Source organism: Psittacula echo (genome assembly GCF_963264785.1).
Source record: "Psittacula echo genome assembly, chromosome: 2".
NCBI classification, from domain to species: domain Eukaryota; kingdom Metazoa; phylum Chordata; class Aves; order Psittaciformes; family Psittacidae; genus Psittacula; species Psittacula echo.
Genome location: NC_137737.1, coordinates 106,374,396 through 106,398,269, shown reverse-complemented (window position 1 = coordinate 106,398,269; position 23,874 = coordinate 106,374,396). Strand labels below are relative to the sequence as shown.

At 38.6% G+C, this 23,874-nt stretch overlaps 1 protein-coding gene across 1 annotated transcript in view; it reads right to left on the bottom strand.

Annotated features, from left to right (window-relative positions):
- The window catches only part of PIEZO2 (piezo type mechanosensitive ion channel component 2), a gene marked incomplete at its 5' end in the record, with an annotated part of 302,973 nt that overhangs the window by 140,681 nt on the left and 138,418 nt on the right, over window positions 1–23,874 (bottom strand). The window contains one exon of the mRNA XM_080609696.1: window positions 19,704–19,746. Coding sequence (XP_080465822.1) covers window positions 19,704–19,746 — 43 coding nt within the window. The remainder of the gene's footprint in view (window positions 1–19,703; window positions 19,747–23,874) is intronic.

Here is a 23,874-nt window from a genome sequence, read left to right as displayed (position 1 = left end):
TAAAAGAGTCGGAGGAAGAGGGAAGCAAAAATGCATAGAAAACTACTTATAAAAATATTTAGCATGCACTGACCTACCCAACATACAAGTTCAAAGAGCTCCTGAAGTATTTGTAAAATCTTAATCACCACTTACAAACAAGGTCTGCATGAATTCAAAAACCAAAGGTACACTTTGCTTTCTTAGGAAAGACACCTTGAAATGAAGAATACTTTCTGTATTGCAAAAGTGCTTAACCATGAATTAACCAAACATTTGCTTTCCAAACACTGCTATGCACAGAGAGAGAGCAGCTATTTGAAACTCAATGCACATTGCCAAGTTTTTGGCACTTCATTGCTTGCATAAAACATTCAACATTAAGAAATTATGGATATATGCAATATGTAAAACATTGGTTCTTTTTTAAAGCACCCACTGTTTCTTGTTGTTCACTGATCTTCTAATAAAGGACAAATTCCAGCTTGCCTAAGGCAGCACACAGAAGATGCAAAATTCAGCTGGGATTTGCAGCTATCACGCAAAGCGCTCAGCTGTGCTACTGCCAGACTCGTGACAGTACAACATCCAGCTCTCTTTGCCCATGTCCCCCAGCTCCAGATTTGGAGCAGGACTGATGCTGCACAGCCAAGAGGAAGTGAGCACATTCCCCTCCACACCCATGGCGCTGTGCATGCCAGCCCTCAGTGCTATGGAAATGACAAGCCCATCCACAGCACAAATTATTTCAGGTCAAAATGGGAACGTGATCCTAGATTGAGCAGAGCCAAGAGAGCAGAAGAGACCTAAGGACACCTCAGCTGTAGGTACATTTTGGTCTGAAACCTTCAAAGAGACTTTTTGTTGCGAGTATGTACACTTTTCACTTGCTTCTCACTTACATACACATTGTATAGGGATTTGGCTAAAGAACTAATTCAGTATTCACTGATCACTGCAAGACAGTCACAGTTAAATCTGACCATAATGCTCATAAATATTTGGTGACTGACGGCAAAGTGTTTACATAAAGGCATACAGATATCCATATGTTCCACAATATTCCTGACTAAGAGAAAGTGCTGAAAAGACTGAAGAAAGCTGACAATCAGTGATTATTTCAAAACATATTTGCTCCCTCTTTCTGCAGTTTTTGCTGGTTGGAACATGAACAGATCATCATTTCAAACTACTTTTTATTTCATTCTATAGCCAGCATATAATATAATCACAGAATGTAAAAGACGTATAGATTTTCCAGTCAGCTGCAGATGAGGAGGGAACAGTATTTCCCCCAATTACAGCGAGTGACATTGTAAATTACTGTTATTTTACAAAGCCAGATTACCCTCAATACAGTGTAAAGGCACACAGGCACTAAGAAATGCCACAGTTCGAGCTGGAGTGCCTGTTGCACTCCAGTGAGTGCACGGGGGATCCCTTCACACCCTACTAATTCAAAACTAGACAAGTGCTACATTTGCAGTGATGGGATCATTCACCAAGACCCTCAGTTCTTCCACATGAAACGTTTCCCAGTCTCCCCTGCCTGCCTTGGACATGACAATCCTTCATTTCTCAGCTTCAAGCAGGGCATGATAGAGCAATGTCTAACCTTCCCCATCATCATCTGCTTGAAAATCCCAGTGGTTTAGAGGCAAAAGCACATGGGCATTGCAGGAAGCAGACTCCAGCCAACAGGGGTGTGTGGGCAACATCTCCCCTTACTCCCCAGCTGATTTCCTTCAGAAGTGGCCAAAAGAAACATCCTATTTACCCTTTGTGCACATTATTTAATTCCACAGTATTGAGTTGAAAAACAAGAGTAGTAGAAATCAGTGTCAAACTAAATGTCCCAACGCCCTGAGGTATTGCTTCTTATTTTTCTGTAAATGGAGCATATGATACAATTCCTGGGTGGCAAACACCCCTTGTACATGTGAGAGGGGAGAGGACTAGTTCCAAGCATGGCCTAAGGCTATCTGCTCGACAGCTGGGATGTGGGGCCACCAAAACCTCCCTCAGGTGTGGGAGGCAACCCTGGCTGTGTTTTGCCAGTGTGGGAGACTCCTACTTTGCCTGAGCATTGGAAAGGACAGGACTGCACAGATCCAAACAGCACAAAAAGGAGCTGAAGTTGAGTGCCCCTGCTTTTTATGTCCAAGCCATGTGCCCTGTCTCAGCACACTGCAGCAGGCTGGTCAGATGCTGTATGTGGTATTTTAGTACTCCACTGGCCACAGGCCTCCTTGTGTTGCATGTGCCAATTGCTATTTGGAGATCTCATATGATTTATTCATGAACAAAACCCAGCAAAACCAAAACAAAAAACAAAGCCAAACCGTTAAGCATGTGTCCTAGAGAGTTTTTGGATACTAATTGCAATGCTGATTGCTCTCCAGATTAAAACAAAGACTGGCTCACATTCTGCTGCTGGTGGGTTTACCACTGTACTGCTCCCAGCTACCACTGTACTGCAGGAGGCTGAGCTGTGCCAAGAAAAACACTGACAACAGTCTCGATTCAAGTGCTCAAACAACGCAAGTCATAAAATACCTTCTATCAGACGTTTGTTTCCTTTGAATCCCTAGGTTAAATGGCATGAGAAAAGTTAGCTGAAATTAATCTAGCTGAAAAGAAAATAAGCACACGAGGTGGCAGGAAACAAGCAGCCTGAAAACCTAATGCAAACAGTTGTATAAATAAGATTCCTCCTGAATGGAGATGACTTCTGAGAGGATCTTATGCCATTGCTGAGGCAGCCCAGACCATCAGATCACCATGAAACAATGAGATGCTTCAGAGAGCAAGAATTTTAAATGGAAATTATACAATTGTCCAAGCACAGAAAAAATTTCTCCTCACTTGCAGTTAGCAAGGAAAACATATCTGAGGTACAAAATCTAGCGGTAGCTACGAAGCCTCAGTTAGAGATCGCTCTGCCATCACTTCCCCTTCCTTCAATTTCTCCCTTACTTGTCACAGCATCTATTAATCTGTAGGCACCTAAATGACATGAGGTTGCTCTTCTTTTTTGCAAAGCAATGACGTTAGGAAGGACATAGAGTAATAACCATGCAGCTGTCAGCTTTTGGTTTCAATGTGGTAGAAATTGGTTATTTTCCCATTAAATTACTAAAAATATCCATGTTCAACTTTAAGCTTCATTCCTCTTTAATCTCATTGGATTGCTGACTGCATGTGTGCTGCAGTTATTAGCAGAAAGTAAATTTACCAATCTGATTTACATCCCTGTGCCTCACAACCTCTTATTTGTCTCCCCAGTTTTATTTAAGGACCACCTGTGTACATCATTAAGTTGTTTTTTGTTTTTAACCACTAGTGTCACATAAAAAAGACTAAAAGCTGCCACCATGGGATTTGGGAATTCTCCTGTCATAATAATTGTCCTATCATATACATCCAGTGAAACACTTTTGTGGAGGGCACCGGCAAAGAACTATCAGGATGAAAGTGGTGCTCTGATAACACGCTAGGTTGAATCACCCCCTTCCACAGCTCCCTCTCTTGAAAGTCTAGCTGTCCTACTAGAACAGAACAGAACAGAACAGAAGAGAAGTATTTCAGTTGGGAAAGATGTACAACAGAGTTGGAAGGGACGTAACAATGATCATCTAATCCAACTGTCTGATCACTTTAGGGCTGAGCAGAAGATAAAGCATGTTTTTAAGGGCATTGTCTAAATGCCTCTGTCATGGTTTACAGGACAGAGGTCCTGGTTTTACAGGACAGGCATTTTCCTCTGTCCTGTCCTCTTAAACACTGACTGCTTGGGGCCTTGACCATGTCTGTAGGAATCCTGTTCTACTGTTTGACCACCCTCTTGGTAAAGAAATGCTTCCGAATGTTCAGTATGAACCTCTCCTGATGCAGCTTTGAACCATTCCCACACATCGCATCACTGGATCCCAGGCAGAAGAGATCAACACTTCCCTTTCCGCATCCCTCCTCTGGAAGCTGTAGAGAGCAATGAGGTCACCCCTTAATCTCATTTTCTCCAAACAAGACAAGCCCAAACCTCTAAGCTGCTCCTCACAGGACATTCCGTCGAGTCCTTTCGCTAGCTTTGTTGCCGTCCTCTGGATGCAATCAAGGACTTTCATGTCCTTCTTAAACTGTGGGTCCCAGAATTGCACACAGTACTCAAGGTGAGGCTGCACCAATATTACAGCAGGAAATACTAGATGCGCCAGGGTCTCTAACTTTTTTTCTGAAAGCATTGATTTTAATTATTGTCATCTTCCTGCCATAGACTTCAACATTGTCTACCTTAAAAATAACCCAGTTTTGACCTATTGGGTTTCAGATTTCTCACTCAACACTCTAACAAGAGGAATCACCCTCTTTCTGCTCACTAATTAAAATTGTCCTTATGTGGTCATGTTATTAATATTTCATATTAAGCTGAATGGCAATCAGTGTCTTGCAAACGTGCACAAAACTGAAGCATGTGCCATGAGAAGCTGCCAAGTTATTGCCTGTACTGTTCCCAATGAATGAGGGGTGGGAATGGCATAAAAAGCCTCTCTGACTACTTCTATTGGAATTTTACTGGTCACTTCTGCAAAACATCAGTATTGCCAGAGTAAGTCCCAGATCAAAGACAGGACTGAAGGAGCAGCTGGAGCCAAGGATCTGGCCTATGAGAGCGATTTGCAAAGGAATGTGGCAGGGTATGTGTTATTTCCAAGTCAGGAACTTCTCTCCAAGATCTTCTCCAAGGACCTTCACCTAGAACAAAGACTTGAAGAAAGCAAGGTAACAAAATCATAATGATGCTGCATAATGATCTACATTAGGGCCGGTAGTGATAGGACAAGGGGTAATGGGTTAAAACTTAAACAGGGGAAGTTTAGATTGGATATAAGGAGGAAGTTCTCTACTGTGAGGGTGGTGAGGCACTGGAATGGGTTCCCCAGGGAAGTTGTGAATGCTCCATTCTTGGCGGTGTTCAAGGCCAGGTTGGATGAGGCCTTGGGTGGCATGGTTTAGTGGAGATGTCCCTGCCCATGGCAGGGGGGCTGGAACTAGATTATCTTAAGGTCCTTTCCAACCCTAAATATTCTATGATTCTATGCTGTCTGCGATTAAAAAAGCTGAATCTCTCACTTTAGATTCCTAAAGAACTGTTTCCTCAAAACACAAGGCATACCAGAAACAATGAAAAGAGATAGACTAGGATGATGTTTCAGAGACTTCATTAGAAGTTAATAGAGATCTTTGTCTTTCAAAGTTTTATCTTCTTTTGGACAGTTATGAGTAGGAGGATAAAGTTTCTTTGCTCACTCATTTTGCCATGGAAAGAGAGAGCCAGATGATCAGCTGATACCAATTATAAATTATTGGTCAAGATTACAGAAGGAAATGAAATATGGGGGCAGACCTATCTGATTTCTAGCAACACTGAACTGCAGCAGATGTGAGCATCAGGTCCTGCATCTTTTCTTTCCTCCCACGTCTTTTTCTCCTCTGAAGGGAAAACTTGGCTCCTCAGTACATTCCCATAATTCATCCACATTTCACAATAATAGTATATATTCCTTTGTGTTCCTACAGTGTGCAGAGGCCACATGAGCTCCCACTGAAATGGGGGTGTTAACCTCTGCTCCATTTTTCTCATCGTATGCATATGGAAAAGACTATTTACTGGCTGCCTGGAAGAGTCAGTACAGAACATTTCGTCATGTCAAAAAAATGGGAAAAACCCTATACTATCAAGCTGTCTTCCAGAGTTAGATTATTTTTTCAACACAAATCTTACTTTCAGAAATAAAGAAACCTCACTCATTTTCTCAATTTTATTCTGATTAATTATTCACCAGTTTACACTGTTGCACATCAGCTCACCATTTGCCCAGAGTATTTAATAATAACCTTCCATTTCTATATAAGGCATACTAAAATTTTCTTGTACATTCAGCTACTTTTTTTGCATAAATAAAAGGCCTTCATGTACCTGATATTATTTCTCTCAGTTTCCTAGTCACTCTGAGCATTTCCAGAGCTCTCAAATAGAGGAGCATTTGACCACACTTTGGATGTATTTTAGGACTTGTGAACTAATAATTTTTTTACTTAAGAAAAACAGGTTTTTACTTAAGAATCTTCATTAGCTGGAAGAAAATTCTTAAATGAATATGAAAAAAATACTATTACAGAATCCACAAATACATTCTTTCACCTTTGAATTCTATCAGGCTCTTTTTTTGTATCACTGTGTGACTTTTATCCTTGGCTTTTGCATTCCTCTGTTTTATTCTCTTCACTGATGAGTTTTTAATATAAAAGTTACAGCTGATTTAACTGTTCATTCACAACTGCATCTGCTATAGCAATGAATCTTACAGTTGTGCGATCACTTGCCAATGTCATCATATAGCAGGTGGATGCATTCTGATGGCAAATACACACATACACTTAAGCTACAGGAAGACAGCAAATAAAAAGTAATCAGACTAGTTTTGCATGCTGAAGCAGAAGAAAGAAATTTTATGACAGTGCAGTGAAAGCAGGAGGGAAGAAGAGATGACAGACACAGAAGAAGACATATATGCTGCCGTCTGCAGCAATATGGAACAAATATAAGGACTGTACTACCATTTCCACCCTGGCAGTTTCATTGTCTGCAGTTTACAGAATCAGATATCTAATAGTAAGTCAATAAATTCTCATAGTGAAGAAATCAGGCTAGCATACTGAAGAGAAGGTAGTTTAGAGCCATTCCTCCTTTAAGACTGAGATGTATTTACATGATTAATGTTGCAAAAAAGTATTTCACAGCTTGAGCATTACTTCGATAGTTGCCAAAGCTTTACTGGGGATCCCAGGTTTTCCTAAAGTTTCACCTTCTACAGCCATGTTACTGTGAAAGTCAACAACTCTTCCTTACAAAGAATACACATACCTATTTTCAGCCCTCGTATCTATGAAGAGAAGCTGTGAAATGCAAAGCAATTTCACTCTCAAAGGTTAGACACCAGGAGAAAAATAACATTTATTTTAAATCATTCCACTTTGAAGCTATGACTGATTACTGATGACATGCAATTTAATTGCATTATTATTTTAAATTTGACAATTGCAGAAAAGCCATGAAAATACTGCAGGGAGTGTATCTTTATATCTGCAAAAGAAGTATTCAATGTAGCAAGGACAAAGAAAATTATTTTTTGCTACTGGCTAAACAATATTACATAGTGAAAGATACATATCTTTGGTATCTTCATCCGAGTGTACCTTTTACTGAACACCTCTTTACGGGAAGAAAAAAATGGAAACTATTGACATTTTTCAAATAGAATCACAGAATCATAGAATGGTTAGGGTTGGAAAGGACCTTAAGATCATCAAGTTCCAACTCCCATGCCATGAAATAAGTGGCCAGGTTTTCAGAAATTACAGATACTGACATTCTCTCTGGAAGTCAACGTTTTCACTGGTCTCAAAATTATGGCTTTGTAGTTCCATGCTAAAACATCGGTAATTCCCACTCCTAAACTGATTTCTGTATGTGAGGTCTGTCCTTAATTTAATGTGTAGAATTACAAAATCACTATAAATAAGAGATAGTACTAAAGTGCAAAATTTTAATTTCTGTTTTGATCCAAACTGCTCTAGTAAACCTACTTTTAAGACTGGAAGAGTGGAACTAGCCCATATTAATTCTTATTTTGTCCTGGGCTATTAAATTATTCTATTTCCCAACAGGGTTGGAAGCAGTGGAAAGTAACTTTATAAAAGTATTTGGCTTGGCTTCTAAATACGCCTTTGCTTTACTGTTAGAGAAACACTGTGATGTATGCAAACAACCTTCACCCATGCTGCCAAATAAATAAGTTTCAGGTTTGTCTGAATGACTTCACATGGGGTTCATTTCAAAGTTGACTTTTCTTAAACAACAAAAGATAAAACAGGTACAAAAGCTACAATGCAAAGCCCTGTAAAATGTCGGGTCCCCAGGGTATGGTTTAAGAAAAAACAACAACTATAAAGTTTCTATAATACTTAACTACAGTACAGGTCTAGAGGATTTACACATAGATTTCTCTTCGGTAATGTTTTCCATTTAAAATATTAAGCAAGCATGAAGGAAGAATGCTTATTGCAGTAAAATTGTTATTATAATAGAATCAGGCATATTAGGACTAAGGCAAGGCTGTTTTCAGCAAAAGTGACTCTTTTTTAAAAAAAAAAAAAAAAAAAATGAAAAGGATTATCTGAAGGGGGCCTACAGGGATGCTGGGGATGGACTCTTCATCAGGGACTATAGTGACAGGACAAGGGGTAATGGGTTAAAACTTAAACAGGGGAAGTTTAGATTGGATATAAGGAAGAAATTCTTTACTGAGAGGGTGGTGAGGCACTGGAATGGGTTGCCCAGGCAAGTTGTGAATGCTCGATCCCTGGCGGTGTTCAAAGCCAGGTTGGACGAAGCTTTGGGTGGCATGGTTTAGTGGAGATGTCCCTGCCCATGGCAGGGGGGCTGGAACTTGATGATCTTAAGGTCCTTTCCAACTCTTAAGTATTTTATGATTCTATGATTCTATGATTACTAGATTTGGGGCTTTGGAAATACTATAGAAGGAACAGATTTGGGCAGCACTTTCTTCGGAAAATCAGAAGCACAGCATTGATTCAGCTAAGTTCCCAGCACTTGCAACAGAAGTTTACAGATACAGTGTTCGAGAGTCATAAGGGTTCTAGAGTTACAAACCCAACTCCCAAAGTGACTCAGGTACTTGAAAGATGTCATTTTGATGCTTTTAAAGAGTTCAGAATGTTAAACTGTTTTGAGTTTCAACGTTTCCAGAATCAGAGAGTCCCCTTTTTTTTAAAGAAAAGAGACTTTGCAACCGTTTTGTCAAACTCAGCAAATTGGCCAAAATATGCCTAGGATTAAGCAGCCTTGATATTACTGCAAGTCTCGGTAAGACAGAGTCCCTAGTGAGGAAGTAGGACCACTGGTGAATGTATACTGACACTGCTAGTCCTCTGTCAGATCTGGAAATAAATTCAACTTGATCCCTCAGAAAAGTGAGGAACCTGCTTATTCATGAAGCATCTTGTAATTAATTATACTGATGCGTTTCACATCTACCTGCAGTTGAACTTGAGGTTTATCATAGGCATGTCACATGATTAAGAAATTTGTTATCCGCAACCAGATCTTTAGGTGAGAGCACAGGAAGCTGAACAGGAAAGCAGGACCGTCATGCTTCCCATGAGTAAGTGCCTTCTTGTCTTTTATTGCATAGCCATGCAGAGGATTGAAACACAATGACTGCACAACTGTGTTTTACTTGTGTAACAAACAATGTGATTTTCCTCTGGACTACCTCTTGTGATGTCCACCTTGGATTATTAATATCTGAATTCTTCTAAGTTAAAGAATTTAGAATTCTCTACATCCTAGAGAATCAACTACAATCTATAAATCTAGTTTATTAACACTAACAATTTTCACCTTGGTTCCATAACGTTTACTCACACAACATATAACCTAGAAGTCTACTGAGTTTCTTATATAATTAAGGACTGTGTGTTCAGAAATCTAGAAAATTCACACTGCTGCTTTTAATGTTGTTTAAAAAGGTGTCAATGAACCCTGAGGAAATACCTTTCTTGGCATATTACAGAGATGTACTCTACAGATTAGCCATGATTACTATAATTATTATATGTTTGTGTTACCATTAAGATACCTGCTAAAAAAGAAAAATGGGGGACTAAACCCTACAAAATCTCTTAAATCTGCTCCAATGAAGTTATTTCAGTGAATGTTTATGTATTTCATGATAAGTAGTTCTATGACATTTTTAATAAAGACAGCTTTGAGAATATCTGGTAAGCAAGGAAGCTATTAGTAGTCTTAAGTGGTTTTAGCCATATGGTGATTATCTCCTGAAAAGCTTCCATAAAAAAGTCTCACTTGGTGAATCTCTCTCTACTGTTTCACAGGTGTGCAGCTCAAAGGCTACAAAACCATACCTATACTGAAAAACTTTCTGTTATATGATTATTAAGAAGAAATGTGTTTGTTTTGCAAAAGGTAGGCTGCAAAACTCATCCAAATGACATCTGTCAAAAGTGAGCTTTTCTTATAACTAGCTTAAGTCTAGCTACCACACTAAAAGGACCACTGAGAGAGAAGAGCAGAAGGGAAAGGAGAGGAGAATATTTCAGTTGGAAGAGACCTACAACAATCATCTAACCCAACTACCTGACTACGTTAGGGCTGACCAACAGCTAAAGCATGTTATTAAGGACATTGTTCAAATGCCTCTTAAATGCTGCCATCTGCGGGCACTGACCACCTCTCCAGCAAGCCTGTTCCAGAATATAAACCGTATCTTGGAATATGCAGAAGATTAATCAAATTCCAAACAGGAGTCTCAGAAGTTAACCATGTCAGATGCTGTATTTGCCCCTGGAGAGTAGTGTACTTCCTTCACCCAACACATAAAGTGGTGCTACAAATGTCCCTATGCTGCTGGGGAAAAATAAAACAAACACAGCTAAAAGAGACACTTCAGGATAGATGGATCCTCTCTGAAGGTCCTTCTATGCCAACAACTAAACAACCCTGAAAAGGGAACGGCTGCCCAGCTTTGCAGATACAGCCCAGGGCTGGAGTTAAGAGTAGAAATTCTTCACAGGCCACAGCTCTTTGGGCACCACGAAACACAAGTGGCAAATGGGGTAATAGTCCAGAACAGGGCACTTACTAGTTCTTATCTCTTTCAGATTATGCCCACTCCAGGGGTGAGGGTGGCTGTCCTGAAATTATTTCCTTCTCAGTGGGAACAATGGGATTAGCTGACTTCACAGGCTACTACAGCATGTCCAACACAGTATATTGCTTGTTAACTGGCAACCAGCAAACACTTTGCTCAGATTAACTTGTGTCTGAGCACACTGGACTGACTACACACTTTCTGCAACACTGGAATGAAGTGGACATTGGAATAAAATCCAAAAAGTTAAACTGGTTTAAAACTAGATTTAATGTGTTTCAATTTCAGTGTTTAATACTGACTAAAAAATTTCAGCTGATACAGTATTAGGGAAAAACAACCTTCAGTTTTCTTCATAACTTTTAAAACAATGTTTTTGTTCTTTGCAAATATAATCCAATTTTTATTCTGGCTTTGCTTGTAACTCAGACTTTTATTTCAAAGTCTCACTTTTTGTCAGAGCAGAGAAGAAAACTCAATTTAAGACAGAACCTCAGGCATGCAGTATATATCAAATGAAACTGAAAACACATTTCTTCCCCATTTCCCACACTATAAACAACACAAATACTTCAGCACACACATCCACAAATTCCACAGTCCCAGCCACCGTGAAGTAAGAAAACAAGGGAAGCTTTGAAAATTGAACTAAAGCAACCTCAGCTCCCCTGTCTTCCCAGGACTTGGGACCCTGTGCTGTCCATCACCTGGAGACAAGTGCACATGTGCGGGAAGTCCACTCACTTGCTGTCCATGGCCCCTTAAGAAAAGAAGTGCAGTGTTGCAGCTGGAGGGACATGAATAAGCCCTTCTGATGTGGTCCTCTGCCCCCAGATCCCTACCTATCAATTAGGAAACAGCTAGACAGAGAAATTACTAAACTAAGATATCACACAGAAGACAATTCTGTTATAAGCAATAAACTGCTCTCTTATTCACAGCCTCCCAAGGGAAGGTGGTGAATTGGTTCCACCTCCTCAGCTCCCTGTGTTACATTTATTTGCTGTATCACTCATATGTAACAGTAATCACTGCAGAATAAACTCCCATTCATTAACTCCTACGAAAGTTTGATGTGCATCATATACTAAAAGAAAGATGTGCCAAGAATGCTGAGGAAGGCTATAAGCTAATCCTTGTCAGATGTGAGGCCTGAGTGGGCAAAGCAATACAAAGTATAAACAAAATATTGATTAACCTAATTTTTCTGATATGAAGCAATTAAAAGACAGTACACAGAAAAAGAGAACCCTGCTGAAGTAAGTGGGCATGCCTGGGCACTGAAAACTTAAGAACTTACTTGACTGCATTGTTTAACTGGAGACTAAAACAGGCACATAGGCTATTATTATATATATTAAAACTTACATATATATACACATATATATATAAAAAATTTATATATGTATTATAGCTATAGCTATTTTTTCCAAAATGGTGAAAGAGGTGTCTGGCAGGGCTTTCCTCATATCCCTCTGATTGCATCACTGCACCCATTTTTCCTTGTCTTCCCAGAGTCAAATTATTCACTATTTGCAAAACACATTCAGACTACACTGTTTCTTTTAAATAAGCCTCTCAAGGATCAGACCCTGCAGCCTCGTGCAGCCCCTGACTGAGGCCACGTTTCCAAAATGATGTCCAAGAAGGGACTATAGGATTCAGCTGTATGTGAAGAAAGGGTTTGAAACTATGGAACATCGTATCAGGATAAGACTTTATATGTCAAACATATATTTATTCTTTTTACTAAAACACTGAAGACTGATTTACTAAATCACTAAAGAGGAGTGGGGCATGTCACTATAGAAAACCATATGGTACTTGGATTTCCAAGCCAGAATTGTGCATAATAAATATTTATAGAATCCAGTGGTATTCTCTTCTTTCTGTTTATTCTTTACATGTCACCCAGAGAAACTCTGGCCAAGCACCAATCAAACATTCAGTAAGTTACAAGTAATCTAAGCATGGGAGAGAGAGAAAACAGATCACCAGTAGGCTCATAATTAGCAACCTAGACCTGGAAGGAGGCGTTTGGGAAGTGCCTCTGATGCGTCTGGATTCCAGCGCTCACCGCACGTCACGAGTGGTTTCGGAAATTGAGTTCTCAGTCTCTGCAAGGGGTAGGGAAGATATATACAGTATTTTTGGCCGCACTGAGCAGGGGCATGTGTGGAGCAGCTGCAAAAGCAGACATCCGTCTGCTCTCAGAGACCAACATAGGAACAATAACGCATCTCTCAGTGATGACAGCTAACTTGCTCCTGGCGTCTGCTGGGAAAGCTGTGGCTCCCTACCTGTGGCATGCAGGGCTGTTGTGTTTCTTTTGCTTCAGACGAAAACAATGCAGATTGTCCTCCTCATCACCTTGTGATTAGAAGAGTAGTTGAAGGAGCTACTGAAATACATAGAAGATCTGGAATGTATCTTCATAGGAGCCAATCTTCTTACCCAGGGTCTAGCTCTGACAGAGCAATCTTTTGGTCTTTCCCTCTTTCCTTGACAGTCATATTTCTTTCCCTGCTCTCACCTTCTTTCCCTTTCCTTTCCTTGAGGTGTGAGAGCTACCAATCCCCAACTACCATTTCATTCTTCAGAACTAATGAAAGGATTTTAAAAAATGCAGAACAAGCCCACAAGTCAATACACAGTACTTCACTAACAGGAGCAGCTTTCACTGTTGATCACCCTCAGCATCCCACAATCTGGGATGTTTCGTGTTGCACATTCTACATAGATGTCGCTGCTGTACAAACCATGCAGATGTGACACATTAGCCTTACGTAGAGTGGAAGTCACATACTTCTCCATTTATAAAAATGTAACTTAAAATTAATAATAAACTTTTGCATACCACAAAAATAACAATAATTTAGGATCATTTTGAAGCAACCAACCAAACAAAAATTGAATCTTCAAAATGGAAAACGGAGGGGCTTACACAGATATTTACATTTGACTAAGAAATCGGTGCCCAAAAGAACCTTCCTCTGTGTCATTGAAACAGATATTTATCATGGAAAACATTCTTATCAAATGTTGCCAAAAGAGTAATAACCACACATCTGTTATTCTTCAAATATGTATTTTTTAAAACAGTTGGTATTTATTTAACATATAATAACAGTTATTAAATCATTCTTAAGTCTGTTTTGTGGAACCATAATGTAAAGCATCACATACATGAGAGAAACACGATGGAACAAATGTAAAAGGGGAATAGAAGCACTGTAAGTAGCTGCGTAGTTCAGCAGTTACCAGTCCCATTAGAAAATGCAACTCAGAGAAGAGTACTAAGGGGAAGACTGGAAATCTGGAAACCCTGCAGGACAATGAGTTTTAAGAGGCCCAAACCTGTTCATTTTAATTTTTTAAATTATTAGGTAATTTCTGGGTCACAAATATGTAACAACAGATTAATGCGATCACTACTGATTATACTACACAAAGACATAAAATCCATCATCTGCTAGCTCAAACTAGAGAGACTTAGATTTTTTATGAAGTCCTCCTTTTGGTTTTAATTCCCTGCAGTGTGAAGTGGCAGCTTCCCCAAAGTTGTCTATCGCTCTTTCCAGGCTTTGCACTCCAAGCCTCACCCCAGCCGTGAGCTGGGAATCATAGAATCATAGAATAGTTAGGGTTGGAAAGGACCTTAAGATCATCTAGTTCCAACCCCCTGCCATGGGCAGGGACACCTCACACTAAACCATGTCACCCAAGGCCTCATCCAACCCGGCCTTGAACACCGCCAAGGATGGAGCATTCACAACTTGCCTGGGCAACCCATTCCAGAGCCTCACCACCCTCTCAGGAAAGAATTTCTTCCTTATATCCAATCTAAACTTCCCCTGTTTAAGTTTTAACCCGTTACCCCTTGTCCTCTCACTATAGTCCCTGATGAAGAGTCCCTTCCCAGCATCCTTGTAGGCCCCCTTCAGATACTGGAAGGCTGCTATGAGGTCTCCATGCAGCCTTCTCTTCTCCAGGCTGAACAGCCCCAACTTTCTCAGCCTGTCTCCATATGGGAGGTGCTCCAGTCCCCTGATCATCCTCGTGGCCCTTCTCTGGACTTGTTCCAACAGTTCCATGTCCTTTTTATGTTGAGGACACCAGAACTGCACACAATACTCCAAGTGAGGTCTCAGGAGTGCAGAGTAGAGGGGCAGGATCACCTCCTTCAACCTGCTGGTCACACTTCTTTTGATGCAGCCAGACTGCATTACAGGAGAAGACCAGCTCAACGTCTGACCTCATCCTCTTCTGTCTTGCATTTTAATAGCCTTTATGCATTAATCTCTGTTTTTAATTGCCCGAGTAGCCAGGAAACAATCACAGTCACTGTTAATTGTTCATAACTTTCACTTCAGAGTTTGAGTGAGCCATTTCTACTGGGTCTTTCGTGTGACTGAAAAAAATCTGAAGCCAGTGAGATGAACAACGCCTTCTGAAACACATTTTTAGTCATATTTGGAACAACATAGAACAGAGCAGACTGCTTTCCAGACATTTTTAATGAATATGTGGGGTGCCATCTAAACATGCACCAACAATGAAAAAAAAAAACCCTGGGTCATTCTATTTATCCACAAGTCTACTTGCTTTGGCTTAGATTATTAAAGAAACCATGTAAGATGACATTTGGTTTGATGTGCAGGTATCACACATGCTCAGCATTTTAAACCATGTTTCTTGTGGAACAGCATAATACAAGCTAACATTTTTCATAATTCTCCAAATTTCTCCAAAATTTTCTGTAGAAAATGCAGTCAGAGACTGCAGTCAAGATTATCTTGGACAAAGATGATAACTACTATATGTTACAATTAGCTTATCTGTAATGTCTCAAAAAACAATCAATAACACAAAGACTTTCATTTAAATCTATCAAACCCACATATACTCGATTTAATTGAAAAGCTTTTAACTCCAGTCATTTCCTGGATATAAAGCTACTTTACTCAAGCTCCACCATTTTTAATTTCTCTTACATTGAAAAGCAGCATCCTCAGCTCACAAGTAATGCTTACATAAAAGCCTCACAGTCAGATCTCTTGGTGCCTTTATGTTTGCCAGGATATGAAAACAATAGCAATGTAAACACTCTACTATTACAGAACAAACATCGTGTAACTACAAAGCAGTGATGACATAACCTGTGTATTATCTGGGCTTAATTTTCTGCAATGTAAACTGTCTGCATCTCCTGTTCATCAATGCACTCTAAAATGACCTCTTAAGAGGACCATTTTATATACTTTTTTCCAGTTTTTAAACAAAGACATATTCCTCCTCAGGACATTACTCTGAATGTCTTTCCTTTTGTGTATCTAAACATCTTGCTTCCTCCTGAATAAGAATGTGCTTGCTCAAACAACACATTTAAATGTAATTGATATTTCACAGCTGGCTCAGGTGTACCTAGGTTAACAGCTTGCAGAGAATATGTTTTTAAATAGCAGTGCTGCTACTCTTCTTTTATGAGTGCTGCTGCTCTTCTTTTCTTTGTGCTGATATACATAATACAAGAACACTTTTAGGGGATCAGCCCTAATGTAGCTGTAGCTCACTATCCTATCAATGGCCGTGACAATAAGACTAGGGGAAGTATGTAGTGATAGACCCCCAGAATAATCTCTCAGGTCTGAAAGGTCTGCAGACCTGGGATTTCTACTTCTGTGACTGTAAGTTAAGTGCACTTCCTGCATAGAAATATTACACATAGCAATGTGTATCCCTTTGTTTACTTTGGAAACTATTCCTTAAGGCATAAGAAATACTGATCTTAGGCAATGACATACAATATGATATTAAAGAAATATTGTTATAAAGGAGTTAACGCTGGACTTCATAAATATGTTATGGATCGTTTAGTCAACCAAACGGTTAGTGCTGATACATTACAGTCATAAAAAGTCTCATATTAAAATATATGCAAGAATATGACTATCAAAAAAACCTCCAAACCTTAACTGTTCTACCTGTTTAAAGGACTTTATTTTTCTTGTTCTCTCTTTCCTGGTTCTCTGAAAAAGCTGAAGAGAACACATTTGCTTCTATGATTATGGCAAGCCAAGTACATTAAAATTTTCATCCCATCTGTGCTAACTAATGTGCTGTTTCAGTTAAAGTTACTCCAGGATGCAATCGATTTCTCAGGACGCAGAAGTGCCATCTGAAAGCCTTTCTTCTTTTCTAACTAGAATGGTAATAATGGGATCTGCACAGTAATCTCTTCTATGTATTTGTCTCCTCTCAGGCAGGCTTCTCAGCTGTAATTCATAGAATCATAGAATCAACTAGGTTGGAATAGACCTTTAAGATCATCAAGTCCAACCTTTACCCCAGGACTGCTACCAATAAACCATGTCACCAAGGACCTCATGTACATATATTTTTTGAACGCTTCCACGGATAGTGATTCTACAACTTCCCTGAGAAGCTTGTTCCAATGCCCAACTACCCTTTTGGTGAAAGTATTTTTCCTAATATCCAGTCTTAACTAAGAATTAAGAATTGTCCATTTTTCATGCTGCATATACATTTCATGTACACAGCTAGTGTGGGATCTCCTTGTTGTTTTGAAACACCTCACAAGTTGGAAATTGCCACAAATAGAACTTCTTATGAACTCAGCTTAAAAACATTGTCCCTTTTCCGCTGGCAGTTTCAAACCACAGACCCAAGGTATCAATTCCTTCTAGCATTCCTCAAAACTGTATTTTTTTTCCATTCTGATGGAGACAAAGAGCCCCGCAGGTGCTAATTTGTAATCTTAAAAGAAGAATGGAGCAATGAAAGAATCAATATTTTACTGTAGTGCTCTTCACACATGTATGGTATTATGTTGAATGAAATGCTCATCAAGAAACTTAAGGAAAGAGCACAAACCATTAAAAAGAACCTCTTGACAATATCCAGCTTAGTAACTGAGAGTGTGCAACTTTCACTATATCCAAATCTTCTTTTCTTCTGCAGTACTGTTAAAAACATTCTATCTCTAAAAAGACAACATACAGTAAGGTGTCACAGTTAAGGAATTTCTAGTCTGATTTTTGATTTGTCACTGTGCCTTCTCAAAGCTGGTGTTTATGAACCACAGCCCCCACCTACCCCAATGCTGTACTGAAATGGAATCACAGTTTTCCTTTCAATCCATACTGTTTCTTATGCTATCCTGCATAACAGAAACTACAGGTTTAGTACACTTAATTTTATGTTTGCTAAAATTACTTTTTAAAACTTCTAAAGATTCCTAATACTAAAAATTTGAGACAAGAACATTTTTAAATTAATTTTGATCAGGTACCTATCCAGTATACCTATATATACCTATACCTACTAAATACTGACACTATGAGACTGCAATTTTCTACTCAGGTTGCCTGTATTACTGGGGCATTTTTATGATTATGGGGCAGTAGAAGAGACATATTTTTATTTAGTGATCTGTTTAAAGTTTTAAAACATTTCTTACTGGTGGGAAGCTATGAAAGGAAAATGCCCATGTTTCTTCAGTTATAAAATGATAAGTATTCCAGATCAGTCTGGATTTTCAGGTTGTGATAAAAATACATGGCAACAAAATGTTTGGTTTTGTTTAAAAATGTTTGGCCAAAATCTTTACAGGAATGACTGTACTGGTATCAAGAGATTTACAACAGAAATTAATTTGACCTCTATATATTATTTGGTAAAGGAAAAGTGGTTTTATTGTTCTGTTATATTTTACTTTTAAACTAACCCTAGCTTGTAAAGCTACAAATGTACCAGTTAAAAGCTAGATTTCACCAAGACAGATCTTTGTCACATTCAAAAGTGATTTTCTTTTCTATGTTTCCTTTGAAGAGCCAAAATTATACGCACCAATGTAATATCTATGGGTGTGACAATAGGAACAGATTTTTTCCATGCACTTCTATGTCTACTACACTGAAAAGAGCACCACCCTTCAATTTTTCAAATGTAATGTCTATGATGGAAATTGAATATATTTAGCTGAACAAGTAAACCAGGTTTTGTTGTAACAAAAACTTGCTTTGGTGTAATAAAAATGTTATGCAAGGTAACAGCCAGAATTAAAATGCAGCTTGCTTTTTGTTTGTGAGAAAGGAAGCAAGTAACTAATTTGCTGTTTCATATTATTTGTATGGCTATTTATTGATTTCAGAAAGTCCTGTCTGTCGGCTTTGCTGAGATGCCCCAGACAGCATGCACAGCATGCGCTGATACAACATGAAGACATGCAACATTCTTTCTTGCCCAGTCAACAGTGACCCAAGCATATTAGTGCACAATTGCAAGCCACTCTACTGAGGGAAAACAGCAAAATTTCATTTCAAAAGCAGACAGCAAATTCTTCTGCTTACCAATTTTAAAAGAATAAACATGAGATTGAGCATATGAATTTTAACATCAGATCACTTTTTACTGGGCTTGGCCTAGTTTAATTTACTAGACATATGTTTCTGGTATGATGACCTTGTGGTTAAGTTTGGCTGCAAGAAGTTTTTGCACTTGAGGAATGCTGAATTCTGTTTTTTTCTCTGATGCTAAATAGTTCTCTGCCATCTCTGGTCCTCTTTCAACTTCATTTACTTTTGTCAACTAATACGTCACAGGTTAGCAGTTTCATGGAAAAAATAATAAGAGTGAGAGCAATATTTTCATTCATAAGGAAGACTTTTGCCCAATAGTGTGTCACCTTTTCTAATACTAGCATGCTGTATAGTTGCCAGCAAAAAAACATTATGAGCCAAGTTCATATAGTGAATAAGTTGCTTCAGATAGACAGGAGAAAGAGGACACTAACAGAACTGAACATGTATGTGCATGACACTGCATAACTTCCTCTCTAAATTTGACAACATAGGTATGTTTGATCAGCTAAAATAAATAATGCTGCAAACTTTTCCATGCAGTTTTTCTTCCTTTTTTCACCGTTAAGGAAACAAATTTATGGCTTACCTTTCAAAACCAATCTGCCTTAATGTTTTCTCCCACGTTGAACCTATACAAAGAGGAGAAAAAACAAACACCCTCAGTAAAGAACCTTTATCATATGAACATTCTTACTCTTTTCCTTGGGCAGCTGGAATCTGTATAGTAAGGTGAATTTTCCACCCCTACAGAAGTACTTGTAAATAACATCTGTTTTCCCTGGAGTGAAGAACTGTTAAGAGAGGCTACCACCGGGTGATGTAACTGGGTGGAGAGGTATCAGCCTATGTAATTTCTTTACATTGCAAGGCAGCCGGTCACTGCTACAGTTCACTGCAATTCCAAGGGTGGGCTCCTCTCCTAGAGCAATGTGATCTGTACATGACTCCTGAAAGTGCTGAGCTGGCATCTCACATCACACACTCTTCACATTTCAGCTTTTCATTTTACTGCAGTGTTCTCCTGATTCTTGCTGAAAGCTTTACAACTCCTTCTGAAATCCAGCCCTTTTATTTTTAAGCAAAAGCATGAAGATGTATTTCTGCTCTATTGTTTAACCCTTCACACTCATACAAACAGCTGCAAAGGATTCTTACTCAAAATCATCAAGGACTCAGCCCCACAAACTATTCAAGTGGCAGACTCATCCAAAGAATTGCCCTCAGTATTTCTGATGCACTTAATATAACTTTTACCTAGATTTTCTTAAATACACCCGCCTCTCCCCTGCAAGCATTAGGTGATCAATCTTCAGCACTTGGTAGTTTTTTGCTTATCGCCAGTCTCTTTCTTGCTACCATTATGTGGTCATTATAAATACAGGCTATTCTCAGCATAAATATCTCATCATGCAGGTCTGCAAGGCAAATATGTAGGAGGACATGAAGCTGGGTCATAGTTTGGTCTCTGTCTTTTTACATTTCTGTGGGAAACATAGCAGGACTGCATGTAATGTAAGCAACTACAGTTCTTTTTGAATGCTCCATTATACTTAAACTGAAATGAGACAGTAACAATAACACCTGTTGCTGATGCAGTCAATCACCTAAAGGGAAATGAAAATTAGGAATAAACAGATTCCATGTGAGTGACATTTAGTAGCACCAGAGAAACTCAGAGAAAAGCAGCAATGTTGCCAAAAAGTAAAGCACAAAGACATGAAAGCAAGCAATTTTGTCTAATTTAAATCTGGAAAATGTCAGGATTAAATACATATTCTGCAGTGAGTGCCCATACAAAAACTATAACAGAATCATGAATTAGATTCTTTCTACTGCATTCCAAGTCCTACTTGACAAATTAGTATGGGAAAAGAGGTGATAATAACACTATCAGTCAAAAAGCCTCTGCAGATATACCTCTTACCATCACTACTTTTCCATTCTGGTAAAGGTATCAGCTCAGAAACCAATGAACTGCCATGTTTATAGTATGGTATTTATCTCTAATCTGCAACTGTTAAATATTTGAATAAGACCTAGTAAACGCTTTTCATCTTTGAATTTGGAATACTTACTGCCAATCTAGATAAGAATCTAAGAACTTGACTTCTAAGAAGTTTTGGGTTTGAGGGTTTTTTTGGGGTTTTGTTTGCTTCTTTGTTTTTTTAAGAAAACCCTAGCAACAGAATTCTTTCTTTCTCAACTGAATGAAATTTTCAGCTCAGCCCAAGAAGAATGTGGTAAATTTCTAAAGTAATGATACAGTTTTTCAGTACAATATTATCTAGTATCTGACTGGTTTGCTATCAGACTAAGTACTTTAAAACTGAAATTAATAAAAGCCAAAAAGTTAATTTCCTTATGGGCCTATGTCATGCAAGGCTTCCTTCACAGTTCCTAACTGGACAGCCAAAGAATGAAGCTAACATTGGCTTGTGGAAAATAAATTCCTTGTGTTAATCTCTGCTTTTTAGAAAGAGGAAAAGAAACTACATTAAAGTATACATTCTTAATATCAACCAAATTCCAACATGTCATTCTGTACAGGAAGGATGTGGGATGGCTAAGGAGGGTAGGTTTACAGCTAGTTCCAAAGGTGGTCAGTATACTCCAATATACTCTTCTGGAACCCCTTCATCACTCAACTTCTCACCGTCAGTCACTTCAAACTTCAGTCACACACATATTTTCAGCAAAAGGCTCTATAAACCTTTTCTGATGATATTTCAGGGCAATGGACAAAAACCTTTTCTGTTTGGGACTGTTACAGCTACAGCAAGTGATCAATATAAAATCACTTTTAATTGTTCCCATTCAGTCCAAAGCAGGCAGGGATCTCAGGCCCATATCCAGCAGAGTACACAGGAATAAGAGGACCAAAACCAAGGTGGAAAAAGCTCTACCTTCACTTTATGGGAAAAAAAAATGAGTCAACTTCTGTTCTGGAATAACTGAACTGTACATTATTTGATCAGCCCAGGTTGCTTCTACTGTGGTGCCTGTATATGCTTGAGGTGAGGCAAGACTTCTGCCTGCACAACTGCCTACATACAATAGCTTTCATCAACACTGAGTTCATATTTTATAAAAATAAGTCCTCTAAAGACATCTTTAAAGCAGGACAACAAACGTTCTCACTCACATTTATTTAAAAAAACCTCCATAAACCCCAAATTTAATGTGCAGTACAATAAATGTCAACATTTCATTGAGATAAATAAAGAACCACTCCATTAACATCTTCTATTACGATTTCTCCCCCAAACCCAACACCATCTGCATGCCTCTGGAGTATATCTGGTTTCATGCAGCACTGAGGAATCAAGTAATTGTTAAAAAGATGACAGTGTCACTCCACAGGTAAGTGCAGGGCAGACAAAAGCAGTTCTCCATATAGGTTATGCAATCCTTCTGGCTCTGAAAGGTTATTCAACAGTTTTTGAAGTTTGAAGATTTGAAAAGTGTTGAAGAAAAGAAATCTCAACAGTACTTTTTAAAGCAAAGGCTAGTGCTGGCGTCTTTAGTCAGTGTTTCTATGCTTTCCACTGTTGTGTATACTAGTATGAATTTTTCACCCCATGATTGGCTACACTTCAGTTGTATGATATATAGAGAGTCCTGCAGTAAAGGGGGAGAGATAAAAAAGCAAAAGAAAAAGGGAATTGGGTCTCCACTGGTTTGAAATAATCTTTTGGCTGCAGCTGGCTAGCAGAACACGCTTTGAAATGCATGTGACTCCTATGAAGCAAAGCCTGCCAAGAACACAACTAACATTTCATATTAAAAAAATATACATCTTTTTTATGGAGTCTTATTTTAAAATGTTTATGATCTAAACATTCTGTTTTAAGATTTGCCAATTCCATTCTCAATAGTATCAACTTCTATGCTGCACTAACAGCCAAAAGTAAATACCCTGAGGTAATAGCAGCACCAAGAAGAATAATGCTATTAAATGTCTAGAAAACTTATTATTTGATTTAAACCTTACCCGGTGCTTCCAAAACATTAAACAAGATTTAAGTCACGTAACTCTCATTAAAATCAAAACAGAAGTTTTTCACGAATTAAAGACTTGATTCTGCTCCCAAAGAAATCAAGCAGAATTTGGCTATTCAATTCAGCCTTTCTCTCTGCCAGGACTGTAGAAAACATTCACCTGTCGACTTTCAGATTCAGTCTACTGCTACATTTCAGTTACTAAGTCAATTTGGCTTCTTTTTGCTTTCTGTTTTTTACCACCATGTCAAAAATACCAAAACTGTTTATAAGACTGCCTTCATCTGGTATCCATGTAATTAAGCTTTTGCTCCAAATATTTGCTCCAGAGTGCCTGACCATTCCTATCTTTTCCAAGGCTCCTGTTTCACATTAACAGTGCTAGCTTTAAAATTCTTCACAAAGAGGAAGCATCATGTACTTCCAGAATTACTGCTCACATGTAATAGGAACAATGGTAAAATGAACATCAGGCTCACATACGTACTCAATGAAATCCTATCATAAGTATGAGAGTATAAGAATATGAGATTTAAGAAGACAAAATTAAAAACATCTTTCTGAAATGAAAAATCGGCTTCTTTGACAGGTAGCCTCTCATTTATACGGCAGTTTCTATATTTGGGTTGTTTTGGTTACAACTTTTTGCTTACTACAAACTTACTGTGAATGAGAGGATTCATAATCCACTGTCAGACTGCTGACCTTTACAAAACATGAAGTTGCCTAGCCCCGAAATGCCATGGTAGGCTTAGGAA